Source organism: Plasmodium gonderi (assembly GCF_002157705.1).
Source record: "Plasmodium gonderi DNA, contig: Chr12, whole genome shotgun sequence".
In the NCBI taxonomy this organism is placed as follows: domain Eukaryota; phylum Apicomplexa; class Aconoidasida; order Haemosporida; family Plasmodiidae; genus Plasmodium; species Plasmodium gonderi.
Genome location: NW_021628937.1, coordinates 1,078,524 through 1,101,569, shown reverse-complemented (window position 1 = coordinate 1,101,569; position 23,046 = coordinate 1,078,524). Strand labels below are relative to the sequence as shown.

At 31.8% G+C, this 23,046-nt stretch overlaps 10 protein-coding genes across 10 annotated transcripts; all 10 read right to left on the bottom strand.

Annotated features, from left to right (window-relative positions):
* Positions 1-218: 218 nt before the first annotated feature.
* Positions 219-1,325, bottom strand: PGO_122220 (merozoite surface protein 7; the record flags this gene model as incomplete). The annotated part of the gene is made up of 1 exon (XM_028689013.1): positions 219-1,325. One exon carries the CDS (start codon positions 1,323-1,325, stop codon positions 219-221), a length of 1,107 nt encoding a protein of 368 aa, XP_028544814.1.
* Positions 1,326-2,671: 1,346 nt separating this feature from the next.
* On the bottom strand, positions 2,672-3,916 carry PGO_122210 (merozoite surface protein 7; the record flags this gene model as incomplete). The annotated part of the gene is made up of 1 exon (XM_028689012.1): positions 2,672-3,916. One exon carries the CDS (start codon positions 3,914-3,916, stop codon positions 2,672-2,674), a length of 1,245 nt encoding a protein of 414 aa, XP_028544813.1.
* A 962-nt stretch (positions 3,917-4,878) lies between these two features.
* Positions 4,879-6,009, bottom strand: PGO_122200 (merozoite surface protein 7; the record flags this gene model as incomplete). Its single annotated transcript, XM_028689011.1, has 1 exon — positions 4,879-6,009. The coding sequence occupies one exon, from the start codon at positions 6,007-6,009 to the stop codon at positions 4,879-4,881; it is 1,131 nt and encodes a 376-aa protein (XP_028544812.1).
* Positions 6,010-7,129: 1,120 nt separating this feature from the next.
* On the bottom strand, positions 7,130-8,293 carry PGO_122190 (merozoite surface protein 7; the record flags this gene model as incomplete). Its single annotated transcript, XM_028689010.1, has 1 exon — positions 7,130-8,293. One exon carries the CDS (start codon positions 8,291-8,293, stop codon positions 7,130-7,132), a length of 1,164 nt encoding a protein of 387 aa, XP_028544811.1.
* Positions 8,294-9,360: 1,067 nt separating this feature from the next.
* On the bottom strand, positions 9,361-10,650 carry PGO_122180 (merozoite surface protein 7; the record flags this gene model as incomplete). The annotated part of the gene is made up of 1 exon (XM_028689009.1): positions 9,361-10,650. The coding sequence occupies one exon, from the start codon at positions 10,648-10,650 to the stop codon at positions 9,361-9,363; it is 1,290 nt and encodes a 429-aa protein (XP_028544810.1).
* A 1,048-nt stretch (positions 10,651-11,698) lies between these two features.
* Positions 11,699-12,931, bottom strand: PGO_122170 (merozoite surface protein 7; the record flags this gene model as incomplete). The annotated part of the gene is made up of 1 exon (XM_028689008.1): positions 11,699-12,931. One exon carries the CDS (start codon positions 12,929-12,931, stop codon positions 11,699-11,701), a length of 1,233 nt encoding a protein of 410 aa, XP_028544809.1.
* Positions 12,932-14,006: 1,075 nt separating this feature from the next.
* PGO_122160 (merozoite surface protein 7) lies at positions 14,007-15,326 on the bottom strand (the record flags this gene model as incomplete). The annotated part of the gene is made up of 1 exon (XM_028689007.1): positions 14,007-15,326. The coding sequence occupies one exon, from the start codon at positions 15,324-15,326 to the stop codon at positions 14,007-14,009; it is 1,320 nt and encodes a 439-aa protein (XP_028544808.1).
* Positions 15,327-16,653: 1,327 nt separating this feature from the next.
* Positions 16,654-17,853, bottom strand: PGO_122150 (merozoite surface protein 7; the record flags this gene model as incomplete). The annotated part of the gene is made up of 1 exon (XM_028689006.1): positions 16,654-17,853. The coding sequence occupies one exon, from the start codon at positions 17,851-17,853 to the stop codon at positions 16,654-16,656; it is 1,200 nt and encodes a 399-aa protein (XP_028544807.1).
* A 981-nt stretch (positions 17,854-18,834) lies between these two features.
* Positions 18,835-19,923, bottom strand: PGO_122140 (merozoite surface protein 7; the record flags this gene model as incomplete). Its single annotated transcript, XM_028689005.1, has 1 exon — positions 18,835-19,923. One exon carries the CDS (start codon positions 19,921-19,923, stop codon positions 18,835-18,837), a length of 1,089 nt encoding a protein of 362 aa, XP_028544806.1.
* A 1,086-nt stretch (positions 19,924-21,009) lies between these two features.
* Positions 21,010-22,113, bottom strand: PGO_122130 (merozoite surface protein 7; the record flags this gene model as incomplete). The annotated part of the gene is made up of 1 exon (XM_028689004.1): positions 21,010-22,113. The coding sequence occupies one exon, from the start codon at positions 22,111-22,113 to the stop codon at positions 21,010-21,012; it is 1,104 nt and encodes a 367-aa protein (XP_028544805.1).
* Between the last annotated feature and the right edge of the window lie 933 nt (positions 22,114-23,046).

The following is a 23,046-nucleotide window of genomic DNA, read 5'->3' as shown; positions in this document are numbered from 1 at the left end:
GAACAAAATAATTGAATATATGAGGAGTTCATTTTTTCCCATTTTTCCCAATATTCACAATTTCCACATTTTTTTTGAGGCTAAAATGCTTTCACAGTCTGCAGCCTAGTTGACATCCCACATTCAGTAGAATTTTTCAAAGCAGAATAGGATTTCTCTTCACGTGAATAAATTAATTGTACCTTTTACATATCTACACAAATTTAGATTGGTTTATTCTAAAGCATGTTCATTAAATCGCTTATATAATCGATCATCTTATCGTATGTGTCCGTCTTCGTCCTTTTGCCATTCAAGTAAGTATGTCTCTTGGCAAAACTATAAACACCGGTTATGAGATTTTTAAATTCATGACTAAATTGTTCGTCATGCAATACTTTCTTAAATGTTTTTACAAAATTTTCTTTTTTTTCTGGATCCGTAGCACCTTTTGATAAAATATTGCCCAACAGTTTTAGACTTATATCATATTCATCTTGATTTAAAACAAGCTTATCATATTGTTTTCTAAAATCGTTGTACTTTTTATGATTCTCTCCTTCATCTACAATGTTTTTTTTATTCTCTCCCGCAAGCAGTTCATCGTACAATGTGTCTAGATGTTTGACTTGCACTGCGGGGTTAGCTGGAGCTTGGGGAGGGGCAGAAGGAGAAGAAGGCGGGTTCAAGGTAGGTTGACTTTGTGAAGCTTCTTGTACTTGCGAATCTGACTCGGTTGATGCAGCTCCTTGGTCTTGTTGGACTTGTGTTGATTGAGCAGCCTGTCCACCACTAACACCTTGTCCAGTTGATCCCGTTTCACTCGATATTCCCGCACTAGGGACAGCTCCTCCAGGTCCTCCACTTCCTGTACTTCCAACAGATTCTCCCACTACAGAAGCATCATTCCCGCTTGCCCTTACTTCGTCGTCATTTCCCTTAACGCCCTGCTCGAAGAATTGCTTATTGTGAAGTTCCGACTCATCACTGGGATCGTCCGAAGTGCTGCCTTCATCGTCCTTCCCCTTTTGAAGAACTTCCCCTGCTACGTATCCATTTTTCAAATTTTTCAATTCTTCCATTTTTTTCTTCAAAAGCAGAATATGTTCTTCTGAGTAGTTCTTTGGGAACTTGTCGGATTTAATTTGTGCACGCAAGTTTTGTAATTTTTCTTTTAACGTTTCTATTTCAGTGTCATTTCCATTATTATTATTATCATTATCATCATCTGTGTCATTATTTTGCGCTTCGTCATTATTTTGTGTTACATCATTATTTTCTATTGTCAGTATTGGTTGTGCGAAAAACAAAACAAGGGAACAAAAAACAATAATTCTCCCTTTCATTGCGCATTCGAGAAAAAATAGGTTAAAAAAACATGTGTGATATTGAAACTAACCCAATGATGAATTTTTGACTGTGCTGAATTATGTGTAAAGAGGGGAAATAATTAATGACAAAATAAATTAGGCGCAAAAAGTGGGGCTGAAGTCTTCACAAATGCGGCTGAGAAGTTGATAAGAAATTGGTAGGAAATATGTAACAAAATAGTAACAAACTTGTAACAAAATTGTAATATATTTGCATAAACGGTCTTAAAAGATATTCCCCAACTTGGGAGTGAAAAATAAAACAAGTTGGCAGCAGAATAATCGGGTACCAAAACATCCATGGAACGAAATAACCCACGAGTATTCCCACACGTTACACACCACTCAGATCGTCACCGTACATGCCAATTTAAAAAAAATGGAAATTTTGAAATGATAACCTAATTAAAAATAAAGAAATTATTGGTATCACGGAAAATTAAAATAATGACAAGGAGAAATTCCATATTTTCACATTGAATTCATAAAATTATTTCAAGAGCGCATTTAAGTGCACTTACCACCTGACTGTTCAGGCAAAGAACAAACAGAAAAAAAAAAAAAAAAAAAAAAAAAAACGCTAGTTGCATTATTTTGATTTCCACTTTTACAACCCCAGCAAAGTGCACTAAAATTTTTTTTTTTTTTTTTTTTTGCACATAATAAATCACCGCATGAGGTTAAAACAAAAAAAAAAAATAAAAAGTAATATTCAACGGTTCGTACAATTTTTTTTTTTTTATATTTTTTAAAAACGTACATACCAAAATAGTCTAATTAGCATATTTTTTTTATGTTCATATCTTGCGATGGAGTTGGAAAAATATGAACAATTGGAGTCAGACATTTTAAAGAAGTAAAATTTGGTTGCACCACAGGGAAAAAAAAAAGATACACACACATGTATGTAGATATATAAATATATAGATTTGTAGATATATATATATATATATATATATATCTACGTAATACTACACGCGCGTATGCCCATTTTAAAAGCGAGAATAACCATTAATGCCAAAAAGCAAATACACACAAAAGTTTTAAAATTGTAAAAGTTTGCGAGTGTATAATTAAAATCGATATGGTCACCCACTTCCCCTTCCCAAATGTGCTATTATGCACCTTCACACATCCTAAGAAGTGCAAATATTTAATGCTAATTCCAAGGCTCATATATGCCTATCATTAGCACATTTAAAAATATGCGACAAAAAAAAAAAAAATGAAGTTCCAAATATGTATATCTTTTGGTTGTAACTTCAGTGGGAATATATATACATTTATGTATGCCGAATGGGCAAGTTATAGTGCCTGTGTCATTATTTCATTTGAGTGGTGTTGAGTAGGTTTATCGCATTTTTTAGGAGATTTCCAAATACATCCTCATTGTTCATCCGTTCTTGACTTAAATAATTGTGCCGCTTAGCAAATCCGTAAAGACCATGTACGAAATTGTCAAATTCTTTTTGAAATTTCTCTTCTGCCAACACTTTTTTAAACACTTCTGCTATGGAATTGCTAACAGTATTTTCCCCTTCCTTTTTAAATCCAATATTAAACAGATTTTTCACTATTTGGTATTCTGTTGGAGTCATACTAAATTCGTAATTTTCTCGAAGTTTGTTATATTTACTGTGATATGTCGGTATGTGTATTTCGTCTTTATTGTTTTTCGTCCCCAGAATATCATCATACAGATCATCCAAGTACTTCACTTTAACATCATTTCCACTTGGGCTCTGTTGTCCTTCAACTCCTTCAGCTCCTGCTTCAGGCGCTACGACAGGGGATTCACTCCTTTGGGTTGCGGGAGATTCTTCTTGTGTATGTTCACTAACTGGGTTGGGTTCTTCACCTCTTCCATTTCCTCCGTCTGAATGTTGCGCTCCTTCTCCAGCATCTCTTTGTGGTTGTTGATCACCTGTTGTTACCACAGAACCTTCTGTTTGATTTTGTGATTGTCTAGAGGTGTCAGCTGTATTTTCTGCTACACGTGGCGATCCTGTATTGCTATTTGTGGATAAGGAAATGCTCCTTGAATTAACTGTTTTGCCATCTGTTGAGACATGACCAACTTCCACTATTGGCGCAGGAGGAGATTGACTCTTTTGGTCCCCAGCCTGACCTCCTGCTACATTTTGTACATCAGCAGTTCCCTCAGCTTGCCCTATAACTTTTACCTTGCTCTGTCCAATAAAGTCAGCATCGTAGCTGTCCAAATCTTCTTCATCCATACCGAAAATGGTTTTTTCGTCAAAATCATCTTTTGATTCATTTTCCAACAGGTGTCCAATGTTTCCCTCGGTATTGTCCACCTTCCCCTGCTGCAGTGCCTCAATTTGCTTTTTTAATGATTCAATTTCTTTATTAAAAATTTCTCCATTATTTGTTTCGTTAAGCTTATACAATTTTTCCAACTTCTTCATAAGCATATGTGCAGCATCTTCTTCTAAATTTTTTTTTTTATTCATCTGAGGGACAATCTTTTCAGACAATACTGGACGGAAGGAAATTAATAAGGAAAATGAAAAAGAAAAAAAAAAAATTACGAAAATTTTCCTCATTTTAGAAAACCAAAAAAAAAAAAAAAAAAAAAAAATGAAAAAAGAAGAATTGGATGTTCTACCAAAAAATGTTATGAAAAATTATTTTTATTTTAAAATGTATAACAAAGGGATAATAAAAAATGGGCGAAAATCAGAATAAATCATGCCCTACCGTTTTATGTATTTAATGTGTGTATACAAATTTATGTTGTGCATACAAATGCACAAATGTGTATTTATTATTTTTTTTTTCTTTCTTTTTTCGTCACTTGCCTGATGTATACAAAATAAAAATTCGACATTTTTTTTTTTTTTTTCCTAAATAACCTCATGTCGAAGAAACTAATTTTAAATTTCAACAAAAAATGAAACTAGCGAACTGAACTAATCATGTTTCATTCATAGGTCCACAAAAGGATTATATTCGTTGCCGAAATAAACCCAATTGCAATTTTTAAAAAAGTGTGCCCTGTTAAGGTCAATTAAGTCCATTTTAGTAAAAAAAATATACAAAATTTATCACAGAATTATTTTTTTCACGTCATTTTATTCAATCAATTTTAAGTACACTCAACTAGCACACCACGTAAAACAAGGAGGAGAGATAGACCATTTTCGATTAAACTTCTCAGAAGAAAAAAATAAAAACAAAGTTGGACTGAATTGGACTGAACTGATATGTAATATCATGGCAATCCATGAAAAACAGAATAGAAAAAAAATAACAAAGATAAAACAAAATAAATTTTTCTACTACAACACTTGTCCTAATATAACAAAATTACATTATTAGAATGGGCAAAATATAATTGTTTTCCATTAAGACTTTACAATTATGCAACAAATTTCAAGTCTGCTAACGATTGATCAAAATAAAAATAAACTAAAAAAAAAAAAAAAAAAATATGGAAAAACATACAAAGAGCAAATAAATGAGTAATATATTTCTCTAAAAAAAATTTAACTAGTACACTTATGCATTACGCTACATCAATTGTGTTCAACATGTTTATGATATTTGTAAACAAATTGGTCGATATATTCGAATCCTTTTTATCTCCCCTCAAATAATTATGACGCTTAGCAAATCCGTAAAGACCATGCATGAAATTGTCAAATTCTTTTTGAAAACTTGGATTATTCAGAACTTTTTTAAACAATTCAACGGGGGCGCAAGCAGCATTTTGAGTACCATTTTTAGGGAAGCAGGCACTAAATAAATTTTTCACAATGTCATATTCGTGTTCATTCATCGTAAATTCGTAATTTTTTCTAAATTCATTATATTTGCTATGGTACTCAGGAACGTGTATTTGATTTTTTTCGTCCGTTTTAAGAACATCATCATATAGCTTGTCTAAATATTTGACGTTTACTTTCTGTCCATTACTACTCTGTGTAGCAGAGTTTGCATTAGGGGAAGATCCGTCTTGAGGTGTTCCTTGTGCTGGATTAACTTCGCTAGTAGCTGCACTTGAGGAACTCTGTGATGGGGTTTGAGAAGAGGGAGGATTTGCTTGTCCACTCGTACGTGTATATGAACTAGAATATAAAGGCCTATCGCTATCTCCACCTCCCCCAAATTCATCACCCAGTTCATAGCTATTTGCTATTACTTCCTGTTCATTAGCAGTTTCACCATCATCATTTTCATCTTCACCTTTCACCTTTTCTTCATTTTCATCTTCACCATTCTCCTCGTCTTCATTCTCAGGATTTTCTTCCCCTTGAGTGATGTCTTTTCCTTGTCCAATAAAATCTGCGTCGTAGTTGTCCAGATCGTCTTCATCCATGCCGAAAATGGTTTTTTGACCAAACTCATCTTTTGATTCATTTTCTAGCAGCTGTCCAATGTTTCCCTCGAAATTGTTTGCTTTCCCATGTTGCAGTGCCTCAATTTGTTTTTTTAATGATTCAATTTCTTTGTTAAAAATTTCACCATTATTCGTTTCGTTAAGCTTATATAATTTTTCCAACTTCTTCATAAGCATATGTGCAGCATCTTCTTCTAAATTTTTTTTCTTTTTCTGAGGGCCAATCTTTTCAGACGACACGGGGGTGCAAGAAAGTAACACAAAAATGGAGCCAAAAAATATAATTCTTTTCTTCATTTTTTATTTCCCAAATTATTATTATTTAAAGCGTTATAATTGTGTATTCTGATTTATTTCTGTAACAAGCGTATTCACAAAATTCGTGTTTGAGGGAATACAAAAGACTGTGTTGTAAAAAAAAAAGAAAATTTTAACTTAGCCCTAATTTTTTTGTGCAGTTATGCACATATATGTATGGCATACATGTACATGTATACATATATATATGCATATATATATGTTTTTTTTTTTTTTTTTTTTTTTTTTTGTTTTTGCGTTGGTTTCCATTCCATTTATACCCCAAAACGAGTCTTTTACATCAAATTATCATAAGGGTAATAATTCTCCGTTGATTGGACGCAGACCCAACTTTGCCTAGTTTGGTCAAATTATATCAAAGACATGCTAAACGGTGCAAAATTGCTTTTCTGAAATGGTCGAGAAAAATAGGTAGTGCGTGCAGATGATACAAAATTTTATCTTTCGGTTTAAAAAAATAAACATACTTGAGTTTTTTCCATGTTTAGCTCCAAAAAGGTGAATATTTAAAAAAAAAAAAAAAAAAACACAACTCTCCCAATTATTTATTATCCAGTGAGCAGAAGCGATCGAAACAATTGTAGGCACATATATATACAGTATATTTTTTCAAATTTAAGAAAAATGGAATAATAAAGTTCAACAAAGACAACCATTTTAAACCAAATGTATGCACGTCAAAACAAAAAAGGTACAATACAAGGACACCACTAAAAGAGCTATAATTAGAACAAAGCTAGCAAAGAGAAAAATGGGAAATCTAAAATGAAAATCACAAAATATTCGATTTATGGCTAACACAAAATGAGAAGCGAAAAAAGGGAATTCTAATGGTGAATTAATTTAAGCTCTGCTTTATTTTTTTTTTTTTCTCCCTTTCCCACGTAGTGGCACACCATTGCTGGCATATACATTGACTAGCAAGACGCACATTTAAAAAATGATCAAATTTAAGAGTATCACAAAAAAAAAAAAAAAAATAAAAATGATAATGAAATAGTTATGTAGCTATTCAGCTATGCAGTTAAAGAACTAAACAGTTGTTCACATGACACTGCACTCAAAAAAAAAGTGACATAGGTAAAGCCATGCCTCACTTTTACTCCATTATGATGGTGTTTAAGTAACTTAAAGCATTTAGAAACAAAGATTTATACTCATCAGTTAGATTCATTCTTTCGCCTCGCAAATAATTGTGGCGCTTAGCAAATCCGTATAGACCATGCACGAAATTATCGAATTCTTTTTGAAATTTCTCATCTTCCAACACTTTTTTAAACACATCAATGAGGCATGCTACGTTCGAATTATTATCTTTCTTGAAGCATGCACCAAACAGGTTTTTTACAATATCATATTCCCGTTCATTCATTGAAAATTCGTAATTTTTTCTAAAATTGTTAAATTTGCTATGATACTCACTAACGTGTATTTGATTTTTTTCGTCCGCTTTAAGAACATCATCATATAGCTTGTCTAAATATTTAACTTTCGGCGTCTGTCCATTTTCAATACTTTGTTGTTTCTGATTTTCTGCAACTGATTCTTCTATAGTTGGTACCTGTCCTGCATTGGTCAGCGTTTCTGGTTCAGCTTCTCTTCTCGCTGGATCTGCTGAAGACAGTGCTGTAGTTTCAGTTTCTCCAGGATTTTCCCTTGCACTTGCTCGTTGCTGTTCTAATGCCCCCTCCAATCGTTCTCCACCTGATGCACTTGTCTCTTCCGTTGATTGGACACTGTTATCTGTATCTGATTCATCAGTCTGGTCAGTATTATCCTGGGTGGCTACTTTAGGTTGACCGTCACCTTTGGAACTTTGATCTCCTGAAGGTTCATTTCCTGGGGAAGGTGAAGGATTTTGTTCTTCCTGAGATTTGCCTTGATCCGTCTGTTCAACATTATTACCACGTTCACTACTTTGCAATGTGTCTCCACCTTCATCACTGGCTTTTGTATCTCCAGCATTTTGACCACCTACTGTGCCAGTAACAGTTTCATTTGATTCACCCTTAATTTCTGTTTTGCTTTGACCCATAAACTCCACTTTGCCATTATTTATTCCATTCATACCGGATGGAGAAGTATTTTTTTTTACTAACTCATCAGTAGATTCATTTTCTAAAGTGTGACTAATATTTCCTTGATGGTTTGTAGTACCATTACCTGATTTATCCTTTGAGCGGGTTGAAATTGCCTCAGACTTTACTGAAGACAATGAGCATAATAAAAAAAGTGAACCAAAGAACAAAACTTTCGTATTCATTTTAATTGTTTACATTTAAAATGTCGCAAATTTTTATACGTAACAGTGGTAGTGCTAATGGTAGTGGCATAACAATTTTGTTTCTCTAAAATGCGTGTGCAGAAATGGAAAATAAATTAACTGAAAAGGAGAAATTAATTCATGGCTACTTTATTTATTGGTGCATTTTTTTGGCCACTCATTTTACCCACCATTTCAGCAATTATTTCACGCATGTGTATATTAATTTCTCAACCATTTTGCAAATCAAAAGTTTTATTTCGTTCATTTCGATCGCTTAAATAATTCAAAAATAATCAAAACAGGAATTAATTATAAATCGTGTGTAGTGATAGGTCGACAATGTATTTTCACAAAATGGGCAGCCTAATGCCACAGCATTCCCACAGAATTGACGTAGAATTAACGCAGAATTGTTGTCTAATTATGAAACCAAATTTGGCCCCCACATTCTGTTTTTTCTTCACTGAGATATAATGAAAAGAAAAAGAAGAAAAAAAAAAAAAAAAAAAGTTATTGCGAAGGTGTGTAGTACCAATGCGAATACTATTAAGTATAATATTTTTTTTTTTTTTTTTTTTTTTTCTCCCACTTCCTGCTGAACTTATGAATGTGTTTAAAATTGGGCACGAAAAATATGACCGATTTTTTATTTTTTAACAAAAGTACACCATTGGTAGAAAAATAAAATGTAGCAAAATTGGCAATGTTCTCATAGCAAGAGGAAATAAATCCTTTATCGATATGATCCTGATAATATGTAAAAATGTGACAGATTTTAAAATTTTTCCATATTTCCATTTTTTCAAAAATCAGAAAGTTGAAACATTTTAAAAGCAGGTATTCATTTTATGCTAAGCCACAGTTTTGCCTCCCCTTGTAAACAACCACGCAACTATGGTTATGTGTGAACACATTCGCATTGTCCGTGTATAATCCCCAAAAAAAAACACACACACATACACGTACATATATACACATACAAATACACACATACGTACACATATTTACAATTTTAAATAGGAACATGTACAAATGGAGAGAACCATGTTCCCTTGCTTGATGCATCATTTCACGTCCACCGTGTTGAGTAAACTGAGTGCATTTTTCAGAAAGCTCTTGTAACTCTCCACATTTTTCATCCTTTCGTCACTTAAATAATTGTGGCGTTTAACAAAGCCATAAAGACCATGAATAAAGTTATCGAATTCGGTTTGAAATTTCTCTTCTGTTAGTGCCTTCTTCAAAGAGTCCACAAGAGAGATTGAATCAGAATGGCCTTCTTTCTTAAAAGTATTATTAAAAAGATTTTTCATAATTTCATATTCCACAGGGTTCATGGTGAACTCATATTTTTCTCTGAATTCATTGTATTTGCTGTGATATGTCGGAACATGTATTTCTCCCGTTTTCCTTGATTCTCCAAGAAATTCATCATACAACTCATCCAAATATTTCACTTTAACATCTTTCACATTTGAACCTCTTTCGACAGAATCATTTGATTGTTCTCGTGCATCTAACGTAGGTACGTCTACGGTGGTTGCAACTGATTCTGAGACTTCTTCATGTGTCCCCGGGTTTGGAGGTAATCCCGATACTGGAACTTGTCGTTCTCCACCTTCTGATCCGTTTGACACTCCCGCTTCTACCCTTTGCAACTCGTCCTGTCTTCCCTCTGATATATTGGATTGTCCCGCTGCAGGTACAGAAGGGGAAGATACATTTCCATGGGATGCCCTATGATTTTGTAAGAGAGTATCTGATTTTGTATCTAAATATCCTGCCTCTACAACAGGTTTATCAAGATCTGGAACTTTGGGAGGAGATTCTTCACCACTTCTAGTTGCTGTTCCTACCTCTGATTCCAAATTGTTTGTAGTTGGCAAAACTGGAGAAGATGCGTCTCCACTCACCGCTACATCATCTGTAGCATCACCCACTGTTTCACCCCCTTCAGTATCTCCTCTAATTTTGTTCTTTCCCTGGCCAATGAAATCTGTCTCATGGCTAACCAAATCGTCTGTCACATGAGCAGAATTATTTACTCCCATTCCACCCTTATCTTTGGACACGTTTACTACTAAATTGGAATTAAAATTCTTCGATTCATATTCCATTTTATTTTTCCTCAATTCTTCAATTTTTTCCTTCAGTGTTTCTATTTCTTTGTCAAGAATTTCACTATTGTTAATGGACTTGATCTTGTAAAGAGATTCCAACCTTTTCGTTAGCACACTTAAAACATCTTGTTCTAAGGTATTGTGTTTTTTTATACAACCTGCATGTTCAGGCGAAAAAAAATGGAAAGAAAGTAATAGAAAAATGGAACCAGTGAAAGGCATACTTTTCTTCATTTTCGATGATAGAATTTTTAGTCTCTTATAAAAGTAACAAAGGGGTGAAGAAATAATAATACAATGATTTCTCCAACTAAATTATGCACAAAAAAAAAAAAAAAAAAAAAAAAAAAATATACGGGAAGAATATGGTGAATATAAAACAAATGCAGAAAAGGAAAAGAAAAATTAATTAAATCCCATTTGTTCATGCACTTGTACACATACTGAAGAATACACACACCTCTGAAACGAAAGAGAAAACCTTTGCACATCAAAATTACACCATGTTAAACAAGTAATTTTTACAAAAGATCAAAATGTTCAGTAGGCATAGAATATTTTACTATTCAGTACCTCATTGTGGGCCTACTACTAAATTTCTGATTTTGTTAAATCTAAAATGGATTAATACATTTTAATTTTTTTTTTTCTTTACACAATTTACTAAATTTCGTTCCTCACTGGGAAGTGTAAATACTATTATGGGAAATTTTCTTAATCATTTTTTTTTTTTTTTTTTTTTTTTTTTGAGCAAGTAAGAAAGCTACGTTTTGCTTAAAAATACATCATATAGGTTCAGTTTGGTTGTATACTTATCGAGATCGTTTAGACAACAGAATTGGGAAGAATAAAATAAATGAATAATAATAATAATGATAAAAAAAAAAAAAATACACTTGCGTGTACATATGTACACAATACCTATGAGATCAAAAGCTGCGCAACTACAAAAATTTAAATTAAAAAAAACTAATGGTAAGGCTATAATTTTGAGATGCAAATATAGGTAAATTACAAAATTATTTTATCACCTCTACATTTCCCCAGCACATTTGTGGTTAAGATGTAATATATATATATATATATGTATATATATACACAAAACAAACGTAATTGCTACGCCGAACAAAACAAAAGTAGTGCTAAAAAAGGATTCACTATAATCACTTAATAAGGTTTCATTGAGTGTGACAAGTAGAGATACTATTAAATGATGTGTACTTATGTATATACATATGTATGTACATTTTTTTTTTTTTTTTTTTTTTTTTTCTTCTCCCTTTTACACTACTTCAATCGTGTTAAGCAGATTTATCGCGTTTTCTACCAGATTAGTATTTTCTGTATTATTCTTCATTCGTTCTTCACTTAAATAATTATGACGTTTAGCAAATCCATATAAGCCACTCACGAAATTGTCAAATTCGTTTTGGAACTTCTCTTCTGTAAGTACCTTTTTGAAAATGTCCACAAGAGGATTGGTATTCATATCATCTTCCTTCTTAAAGCCAGCATTAAACATATTTTTCACAATTTCATATTCCACTGGATTCATACTTAATTCATATTTCGTCTTAATCGTGTTATATTTACTGTGATAATCAGGGGCATTTATCCCACTTCTGTTGTCGCAAGTAGTTAGAACTTCATCATATAATTTATCCAAGTACTTAATTTTAGATTCCTTTGCACTGTCTAATGCTGCGGGAGGGGTTGCAGGAGGGATTGCTGCTGGTTCACTAGGCACCTCGGCAGATGCAGCAGGTTGTCTTGAACCGCCTTCTTGAGGTTGTTCTGTACCGCTTACTTCAGGTGATCCAGGATTTCCTACTGCAGATGATCGTGAACTGTCTGCCTCAGGTTGTGTTACTTGTTCTACTTGAGTGTGACCATCTGCTGATTGATCCGCACGCTGACCTTCCGTTGATCCTGTTACGGGGACTGCTTCTTGTTGCACAGTTTGGGGATTTTGAACATTCTCTAGTCCCACTTCGACACTGCCTCCTGGGCTCTTTACTACAATTGATTCTTCATCTGTTTGATCTTCTGCAGGTGAAGCAAGTGATTCACTTTTAACTTCCTGAACTTGCTCAGTATCATTTCCCTGTACTGCAACAATTTCTCCAGACTGACCCATGATTTTTCCTTTACTCTGTCCAATAAAATCTGCGTCGTAGTTGTCCAAATCTTCTTCATCCATACCGAAAATGGTTTTTTGGCCAAACTCATCTTTTGATTCATTTTCTAGCAGCTGTGCAATGTTTCCCTCGGAACTGTCTACCTTCCCCTGATGCAGTGCTTCAATTTGCTTTTTTAATGATTCAATTTCTTTGTTAAAAATTTCACCATTATTTGTTTCATTAAGTTTGTACAATTTTTCCAACTTCTTCATAAGCATATGTGCAGCATCTTCTTCTAAATTTTTTTTCTTCTTCTGAGGGCCAATCTTTTCAGACACCACGCAACAGAACAAAAATAGGAAAAAACAACAGTTCACTCCAATTTTTCCCTTCATTTTTGCAAAAAAAAATTATGGATAAATTCTGCTTAATAATGGAATAAAAAAAAAAATATACATATGTATATATTTATATATGTATATATGTATACATAAGTTTACACTGTAACAAAATATTTTTGTTTAAAATGTGTGTAGAAGAAGAAAAGGAAAAATAAATAAAATGCAAAAAATTAATGAGTGCACTTATTATCCCGTTGTATATCTACGCTTGCATATGCACATATTTATTCACGTTGTGTGCAAATATTTTCCCCATTGTCGATGTGCAATAACTAGACAGAGAGAAATCGAATCTTCATTTTTGTCGAAACTGTATTTAAATAAGATAATGTGATATACAAAACAATTTAAATAATGATTAAATGGGGTTGTATTATGCTACAGGAAGATACCGCATTTTTTTTTTTTTTTTTTTTTTTTTTTTTCTTCATCTTCCCAATGTGTTAAAAATAAAAAATGAACAAGGTGGGGTAAAAATGAAAAGTGTGAATAATCAGTTCAATAATTTTCGTAAAGTTCTTTCGCTTCAGTTGAGAAGTCGAAAAATGGACGATGGCGTTGGGATAGCGGATAAAGTTAGCAAAAATGAAAAAGTGAAAAGGCGAAAAAGTGAAAAAGCGAGAAAGACGAAAAAATATAATATATTCAGGTAAAAAGGATAAAATAACTCTCCTATGTAAAAATACGTCCCATGGAATTTGAAAAAATTTAACATCTTACTGTACAATTATGTAAAAAAAAAAATAAATGAAGAGTAATGTGTGAATGAAAAAGAAAAAATATGTATTATGTAAGCTACACACTTGTTGTTTATTCAATGGTCTATAGCACATATATATATTCATATATGTTACATATTTTAATATGAAATCATATATAAAAAAAAAAAAAAAAAAAGGAAAGAAATTACGTAGTTAAAAATATGATTGTAAATGGAACACAACTATGTTAGCATATACATTAAAAAATATATATATATATATATATATACATATACATATTAAATGGTTAAAAATATATAGTAAGGGAAAAAAAAAAAAAAAATTTGTGTAAAATGACTTTTAATCAATTATATCACTTCAATTGAGTTGAGAAAATCTATCACATTATTAAAGAGGTCCAAGTACATTTTCCCCTTTTCCATTTTTGGTTCTTCTAAATTGTTATTACTCTCTGTATTTCCAAACATATTTTGAATAAAACCCTCAAATTCTTTCAATAAATTTTCTTCTTCTAATACTTTTTTAAATACATCCAATGTACATGTGGCGTCTGTATGATCCCCTTTCGTGCATGCATCACAAAATTTCTTTTCCAGTAAGTTATCAATATCGTTAGGAAAAGATTCATAACTTTTTCTATCACCCTTATGTCTTCCATGGAATATAGGTTCTTCTGCTCCGTTGATATCATCTGCAGTTTCGCTAACATCATCATTCTGTTTATCAAAATAATTCTCATTTGACAAATGTTCATTTTCCATTTGTTCTGAGGATTCCTTTTCACCTGATGGAGTTGTTTGGTCTAGTGTTACTTGTTCGAGATCCTCTTCAATTGATTCTGTGTTAATACCATCATCAAAATTTTTCTCCAAGTCTTCTTGATTTTCTTCTGTATAGCTTCCAATTGGTTTTTTTTCTAATTCTTCATAACTCGATGAAATCGAATTATCTAAACTAATGTCGGATATATCTGAGTCTACAAAACCATCTTCCATTGTGTATTCATCATTTTCTTCTTCTATGTACGACTCTTCCTCATTGATTTGTTCATTTTCTGGTTTTAATGTTGTCACTGTATCTAATTCTTCGAACTTCTCATCTGTTACTTCATCATGCTCAGCTGATAAACTTCCATCTACAGCAGTGTCCATTAGTTGGTCTTCTCCTCCTTCAAGCTCCTCTATTGCACTGATTCCTACGTTTTCAATGGAGTCTTTCTCTTCATTGTCCTCTAGGTTATCTACATTAAGTGAATAGTCTATACCATGTGCATTTTCTATAACATCCTCTTCATTTGCTTCATCCATTTCATCAGTCTCATCTTCCTCACTCGAGGTATCATTTTGGAACCCACCCCAAAAGAGATTTTTTGTAAGTTGATCCCCGGATTGTTCATTTAAAAGGGAATCTACGTTTTCACCAGATTGAAACGTTTCATCTTTCTGCAATTCTTGAATTTTTTCCTTTAGAGATTCAATTTCCATGTTATAATTTTCATTGGAATGGATTGATCTAAGTTTATTCAAATTCTCCAACTTCTTCATTAATATATTTAGTACATCCTCTTGAACATTTTTTTTCTTTTGGATTCCAGATTTTACTGTTGGTATGGAGCAATATACCAGGAGTACCAAAATGGAGCAAACGTTGACAATTTTGTTTTTCATCATTTTAGAGAAAATAATAAATTACTTGCTTTTTTAAAATGTACGAAGGAAGGCGGAAAATAATGCTATGTTAATATTCCTTTTTATGTATATGAGATATAAAAGTAAATCAATGCGTTAATGAACTTATGAGGGGGATGAATAACGAGTTAATAAAAAAACAAAAAAAAAAAAAGAACTGAAGTTTGTAATGCTCCTCCTATATATATATAATGTATGTATTCCCCATTATGCTGCCTAGCTTTCTAAATGATGAAAAGAAAACTTCAATTTGGTAGAATGCTTTTTATATGTAAGGGAAAAAAAAAAAAAAAAACACACAAAAAAGATTTTTAATATTACACTAAAATAAAAATTGCGATATATATGTCATGATGGAGCATATAAAAAAAAACCTCTTTACTTAAGAAAACCCTAATTTACAAAAACTGAAGAACTTAACCTCAATTAACCCGAAAATATGTCAATTTGAAAATTTACTGCCTAATAGGGATACTTCAAATTTTAATTTGCCATATATTAAAGAAGCATATTCCTTTTTCTTTTTTTTTTTTTTTTTTTTTATTTTCGGCGTGGGTAGAAATAAAATATGACCCTTTTTTAACCGGTTCGTCATTTATATGTCTCAGCATGCATGAATTGCACCAAAAAAAAGAAAAAAAAAAAAAATACACTACTACATTCGAATAAGAAACTTTGAAAAAATGAAAAGCTGCTCAAAAGGAGGTGGGCAAAGTGAAATCATGACATGCACACCAAAGTTGTTATTTGTATAAGAAAAATTACGTAAAAAATGACCTAAAAATGGTAGAAGGAAAAAAGAAAAAATAATACTACGTGTACGAATAAGAAGTGAAAAAAAAAAAAAAACCTTGGAAAAACTGATCAAATAATTAGAGGAAAAAAAGTATTCATGACAACATTCCAAATTATTAACACTGCGGAAAAATAACATAAAGAAATGGCGCAAAAAAAAAAAAAAAAAAAAAAAGTAAAATAAAATGTTTATTTTATATCTACACGAAAACACTTTTACATAATTAAAGAAACAAAAACGCAAATATAATATCTTATTAATATATACAACATTATTAAAAAAAAAAAAAAAAAAACTAAAAAAAATCAGATAAGCCAAAACACGGGGTTACACATTTAATATTTTTATTTTGACACATATTTAAAGCTGCGAAAAAAAGGTACTTCTTCTTTTCAAGTTCGAGAACATCAAAATAAATTTGCAAAAGGAGGAACACATGTGGGAGATCAATGGAAATATAGTTTTATGAAACATCTTTTAAGCACTTTTTAAAAAAGTATTTCCAATGTCTCATTCAACTACAATTGTGTTGAGTAATGTCAGCGCATTTTTTATCAGATCAGTGTAGCCTTGTCCCCCATTCTTCATTCGTTCTTCACTTAAGTAATTGTGACGTTTAGCAAATCCGTACAAACCACTCACGAAATTGTCAAATTCGTTTTGGAACTTCTCTTCTGTAAGTACCTTTTTGAAAATGTCCACAAGAGGATTGGTATTCATATCATCTTCCTTCTTAAAGCCAGCATTAAACATATTTTTCACAATTTCATATTCCACTGGATTCATACTTAATTCATATTTCGTCTTAATCGTGTTATATTTACTGTGATAATCAGGGGCATTTATCCCACTTCTGTTGTCGGAAGTAGTTAGAACTTCATCATACAGTTTATCCAGATATTTAATTTTGGCTTCACTTCCACCACCAGTTACTGCCACAGGTGCAGTTGTCACTACTGCAGGTTCGACCGGTTGATCACTTTGAACAACTCCAGCTGCCACAGGTGTGACACCTGGATTTTCAGTCCTTCCTTCAGAAGCATCTGCGCTTACACCTGCTTCACGTGCGGGTTCTGGTTGTGTTTTAGGAGAAGATTCTTGTTCACCTGAAGCAACAGCGGGTTGTGGGGATACCTGTTGTGTATTACCTTGTGAATTACCATCGCTATTACCAACAGTACTACCTCCACCTCCTGCACCTGTTGAAGTTTCACCAGCTTCCGCCTGACCACCTGGTGCTGCAGATGGAGGAGATTGCCCTGCTTCTTCTACCTTTTCTGGAGCTTTTTCGGAACTTGTGGCATCAGCCTGACCACTTTCACCACGAAGTGCCACCTCTGAACCGTCTTGTCCGAAAACAGTTTGATCCTGCTTCTCTGGATCACTTTCCTGGTGGTCAGATTTTATTTCATTTTCATCACTACTCATTTCTTCAGGTTCATGATGAAAAGTATCATCAGAGTTCTCATCTGCATGTCCGTTTTCATAATTCTTTAATTTATCATTTTCATTGTGATATTCGTCCGATATGTCATCTTCTATAATCTCATTTAATTTTCGTATTTTTCTTCCAGACTCAGTTGGCTCATTATGTTCGTTATTAAAAATGTTTTGGACATTGTCTGACTTTTCTTCACACCATGTTAATTGTAGCAAAAGGGAGAAAAAACATAAAAAGTAAATGTAAAGTAAATTAACTTTTTTATTCATTCTGTTTGGTAATATATGTAATATAAGAGAACTTATTATGATATTTTGTTTTTATCTAAAACGCTGTTAGTGCATATGGAAAGGTGCAGGCAGACTATGAAAAAAAAAAAAAAAAAAGAAAAAAAAAAATTCATGATATACGAAAATGAACAAGGTGAAATAGTTCAAATAGTTAATACTGAAAAAAAAAAAAAATTCCAAATTTTATTTCACTAAGTGTACGTAAAAGTATGAAAAAATTGTCTAATGTTTTCCACTTTACGAAGGTGTAAATTTTTTCTGTTCATGCAGATATATGTACGAGAAAACACTTTAAAACAATTTAGCATGTCAGAATAATCATGACTGTAACGATAGGACGAAAAAGAAAAAAGAAAATTTTATTATTACACCTCTCTGATATGCAGTTGGAAAAGTGAAAAACTACACACGATATTTTTCTCAACTAAACATGTCGACTAAGTCTATTTTCAAAAAAAAAAAAAAAAATTAATTTATCCCACACCAAGTTGCTATTATCGTAATTTTTATATATGCGTAACGATTTTAAAAATTGTATATAAAAAAATAATAATGCAAAATGATGTCGATATATTTTTCAAATTCTCCAAAAAAATGAACAAAACATCTGAACGACCAGCAAAGGTAAAACATAAATGATTATATGTAACATACCCCCACAATGTGCACGAACAAAAGTGAAAAAAAAAAAAAAATAGTAAAAGTATTATTCTTTTTACAACGTTGCATATTCTAAATCGATGTTTTTAAAACAGATACAGTTTTCTTTTATCATCTCATAACATGCTAAAACGGTTAATATGTTTCTATTCGTTTGACATTGTACAGTACATATTTTTTTCATAATTTGAAAAAAAAAAAAAAAAAAAATTTCAAAGCACCAAACCGTTGGAAATATATAATCGTGCACGAAAAACATTAAAAATAAAGTTAAAAACTGTTACTGACATGTGTTCAGAATTATTTTATTTCAATTGTGTTCAACATGTTTATGATATTTGCAAACAAACTGGTTGACGCATCCGAATCCTTTTTATCTCCCCTCAAATAATTATGACGTTTAGCAAACCCGTAAAGACCATGCATGAAATTGTTAAACTCTTTTTGAAAATTTGGATTACTCAGAACTTTTTTAAACAGATCAACTGGGGCGCAAGCAGCGTTTGGAGTACCATCCTTAGGGAAGCAAGCACTAAATAAATTTTTCACAATATCATATTCTCGTTCATTCATTGTAAATTCGTAATTTTTTCTAAATTCGTTATATTTGCTATGATAATCTGGAACGTGTATTTGATTTTTTCCATCCGTTTTCAGAACATCATCATAAAGTTTGTCCAAATATTTGACGTTTACTTTCTGTCCATTACTATTCTGTGTAGCAGAGTTTACATTAGATTGAGGTCCTTGAGGTGATGATTGTGCTGTGCTAATTCCGGTGCTATCTGTCGTTGCGTTACTTTGTGATGGTCCTCCTTCGGAAGAGGAAGGATTTACGGGTCCACTCGTACCTGTAGATGAAATGGAAGATGAGCTTTTTGTTTGCACTGCACCTCCACCAAATTCATCACCCCACTCATAGAAATATGTTTCTTCTTTTTTATTACCACCATTAGTAGCTTCATCTTCACCTTTCACCTTTTCTTCATCCGAATCTTCTTCCCCTTGAATAATGTTTTTTCCTTGCCCAATAAAATCTGCGTCGTAGTTGTCTAGATCATCTTCATCCATACCGAAAATGGTTTTTTGGCCCAACTCATCTTTTGATTCATTTTCCAGCAGTTGTACAATGCTTCCACCAGAACTGTCCTCCTTCCCCTTCTGCAAATCTTCAATCTGCTTTTTTAATGATTCAATTTCTTTATTAAAAATTTCTCCATTATTCGTTTCACTAAGTTTGTACAATTTTTCCAGCTTCTTCATAAGCATATGTGCAGCATCTTGTCCTAAATTTTTTTTCTTCTTCTGAGGGCCAATCTCTTCAGACGACACGGGGGTGCAAGTGAGTAACACAAAAATGGAACAAAAAAATATAATTCTTTTCTTCATTTTTTATTTCCCAAATTATTATTATTTAAAATGTTATAAGTTAGGCACTCAGATTAATTCGTACAATAGTTCATTCACAAAATTCGCTCTTTAGAGTGTAAAAATTGCACGATGAATATATGATCTATTTTTTGTCCTAATTTTTTTTGCCCAAATTTGCACAATTACAGGGACGTTTATTTTTATTTATGTATTTTTTTCTGCTGGACCTAACATTATTACGAAAAGCCAAAAACGGTCTCATTAAATGGGAATTTGTCTAAGCATAATAATTTACCATGAATAATAAAAAAAAAATTAATTCATTTTAAAAATTAGAACAAATTCATAAAATTATAATAGAAAAATAACAAACGGTGCTAAATTCCATATTGGAAAGTGTCGAGAAACAAATTTTATATTATTTGTATTTCCAATTTATTTGTACAATAAAAAAAAAAATAATCGCATTTGAGTTTTTTCTCCGTTTAAATCTAAAAGAATAATTTTTCCCATATGAAAATAAATGAACCAATCTGTACAACTTAAAGATCAGTGCAACCTGCGAGTTTGAATATTTGTGTGTGTAATTTTTTTTTTCTTTTTAATTTTAAGAAAAATGGAATAATACTAAAATTTAGCTGCTTCATTTTTTGATCGCACACGTGTTGATTTTAAAAAAAAAAAATAAAAAAAAAAAAAAAAAAGACACAATTGAGGTTATCATTAACAGTACTAATGAAGCAAGCGTAACGCATCCAAGAAAGAACAACATGGAATTTCTAAAATACAAACCATAAAATATCTGATTTATGCCTAATAAAAACTGAGAAGCAGAAAAGGAATTTTAATAGTGAACTAATTTAAGTACTGCTTTATATTTTTTTTTTTTTTTTTTCTTCTCCACATTCTTAGTAGCACCAGTGTAGGCATATACTTTGACTAGCAAAGAAAATTCTTAAAAAATGATCATATTTAAAAGTGTTACAAAAAAGAAAAAGAAAAAAAAGTTAAAAGTCTAAATACCTAATGGGATAATCAGCCAAATATACAATATCTCACATAAAAAAAAAAAAAAAAAAAAGGAGTTAAAGAAATTGATCATTTTCATTCCATTATAAGAGTGTTTAAGTAACTTAAAGCATTCAGAAACAAAGCTTTATACGCTTCAGCCAAACTAGTTTTGTCGCCTCCCAAATAATTGTGACGCTTAGCAAATCCATATAGACCATGCACAAAGTTGTCAAATTGTTTTTGAAATTTCTCATCTTCCAACACCTTTTTAAATACATCAATGAAGCAGGTTACGTTCGAATTATTATCTTTCTTGAAACATACATCAAAGAGGTTTTTTACAATGTCATATTCCCGTTCATTCATTGAAAATTCGTAATTTTTTCTAAAATTGTTAAATTTGCTATGATATGGAGGAACATTTATGCCATTCTCATCTGTTGTATGAAGTATTTCGTCATAAAGCTTGTCCAAATATTTAACATTAGGAGACTGTCCATTTTGATTCTGTCCAGCAGGGTTTGCAGTTGCTGCTGGTCCTGGAGGTGCTGGCTGTTGCGGATTTTGTGATGATTCGCCTGAGCCCTCTTGCTGAGATTGAGCTGGTTGTGCTTGTGGAGGTGTTTGAGGTTGTGCTGATTGGTTTCCCGTTACTTCAGTTGTAGTAGACTCAGCAGGAGCTGGAGCAGCTGGTGCAGATGGAGACGGCGCACTGGATAAAAGTATAGCAGCCTTGTTGCTTTCCCCTTCATGACTATTTTCATCTTCTTCTACCTCGTCTTCTTCCACATCTTCATCAGAAACATTTTCCCCTTGAGTAATGTCTTTTCCTTGTCCAATAAAGTCAGCATCGTAAATGTCCAGATCATCTTCATCCATACCGAAAATGGTTTTTTGGCCAGAGTCATCTTTCGATTCATTTTCCAGCAGCTGTCCAATGTTTTCCCCGGAATTATCCACCTTTCCCTGCTTAAGTGCTTCAATTTGCTTCTTCAATGATTCAATTTCTTTATTAAAAATTTCACCATTATTTGTTTCACTAAGTTTGTACAATTTTTCCAATTTCTTCATAAGCATATACGTAGCATCTTGTTCTAAATTGTTGTCATGTTTCGGCACCCCAAACTTATCAGATAATGCTTCTTGAAATGAGTGGACAAATAAAAAGCAACACAACACTACGTAATTTCCCTTCATTGTATCAAATTATTCTAATAAAAAAAAAAATGATTTAAAAGTAATTTTGGAATTGATAAAAATATTGTAATTAGTCGATTTTTCATATAAAATACATATTCAAATGAAGGAGCGAATGAATGCTGTCTCTTTTGTGATATTATTTATGTGGCTAAACATGTTTTCATATGTCTGCACAGATTTATACATATTTATGTATTCATATTGTTGTAAAATTTTTACCTTTTTGAAAATGTAAAAAAATTCACTTAATAAGACAAAATAATTTAAATAAGAGGTAAAAAAAAAAAAAACAACTTTGGAAAAAATGAAAAAAAAATATAAAAATAATTAAATCGACTTTTTCAAAAATTGTGCATACAACATTTTTATGATTATGTATTTTTGTACATGCAAATTTCTTATTTAAAAAAAAAAAAAAAAAAATTAGCACACATCTGTTGGCCTCTAAATTTTGCTAAAAATAAAACTAATTATTTTATTTTTTTTTTTTTTGCAGCATGCTAGTGCTATGGAAAACAGTTTCATTAATTTTTTTTATTTTATTTTTTTTTTTTTCAAAAACATCTTTCACCATGTATGCACAGAAAAAGTAAAAATTTAGAAAATTTTCAAACACCGAAATTTTATTTCTTAAAAAACTGCACACAGGGGGCACATAAATAAAGAACAGTTATATTTCAATCTTTCTTGAATTACATAGTTTGCATCGTGTCTATCTACACACATGTCAACTTTTCCTAGTTTTCAAAAAATTTTCGTCACTTAAGAGTGATAAGAATAGGAGAAAAAAAAAAAAAAAAAAAAATACGGGAAAAAAGTGCACGAAAAAAACGCATATAAGGTATTCATTTTAATAAAATAAAAAAAAAAAAAAATAACCCATTTAAATGTGCATTAAAAAATGGGTTGTCAAAAAAAAAAAAAAATATT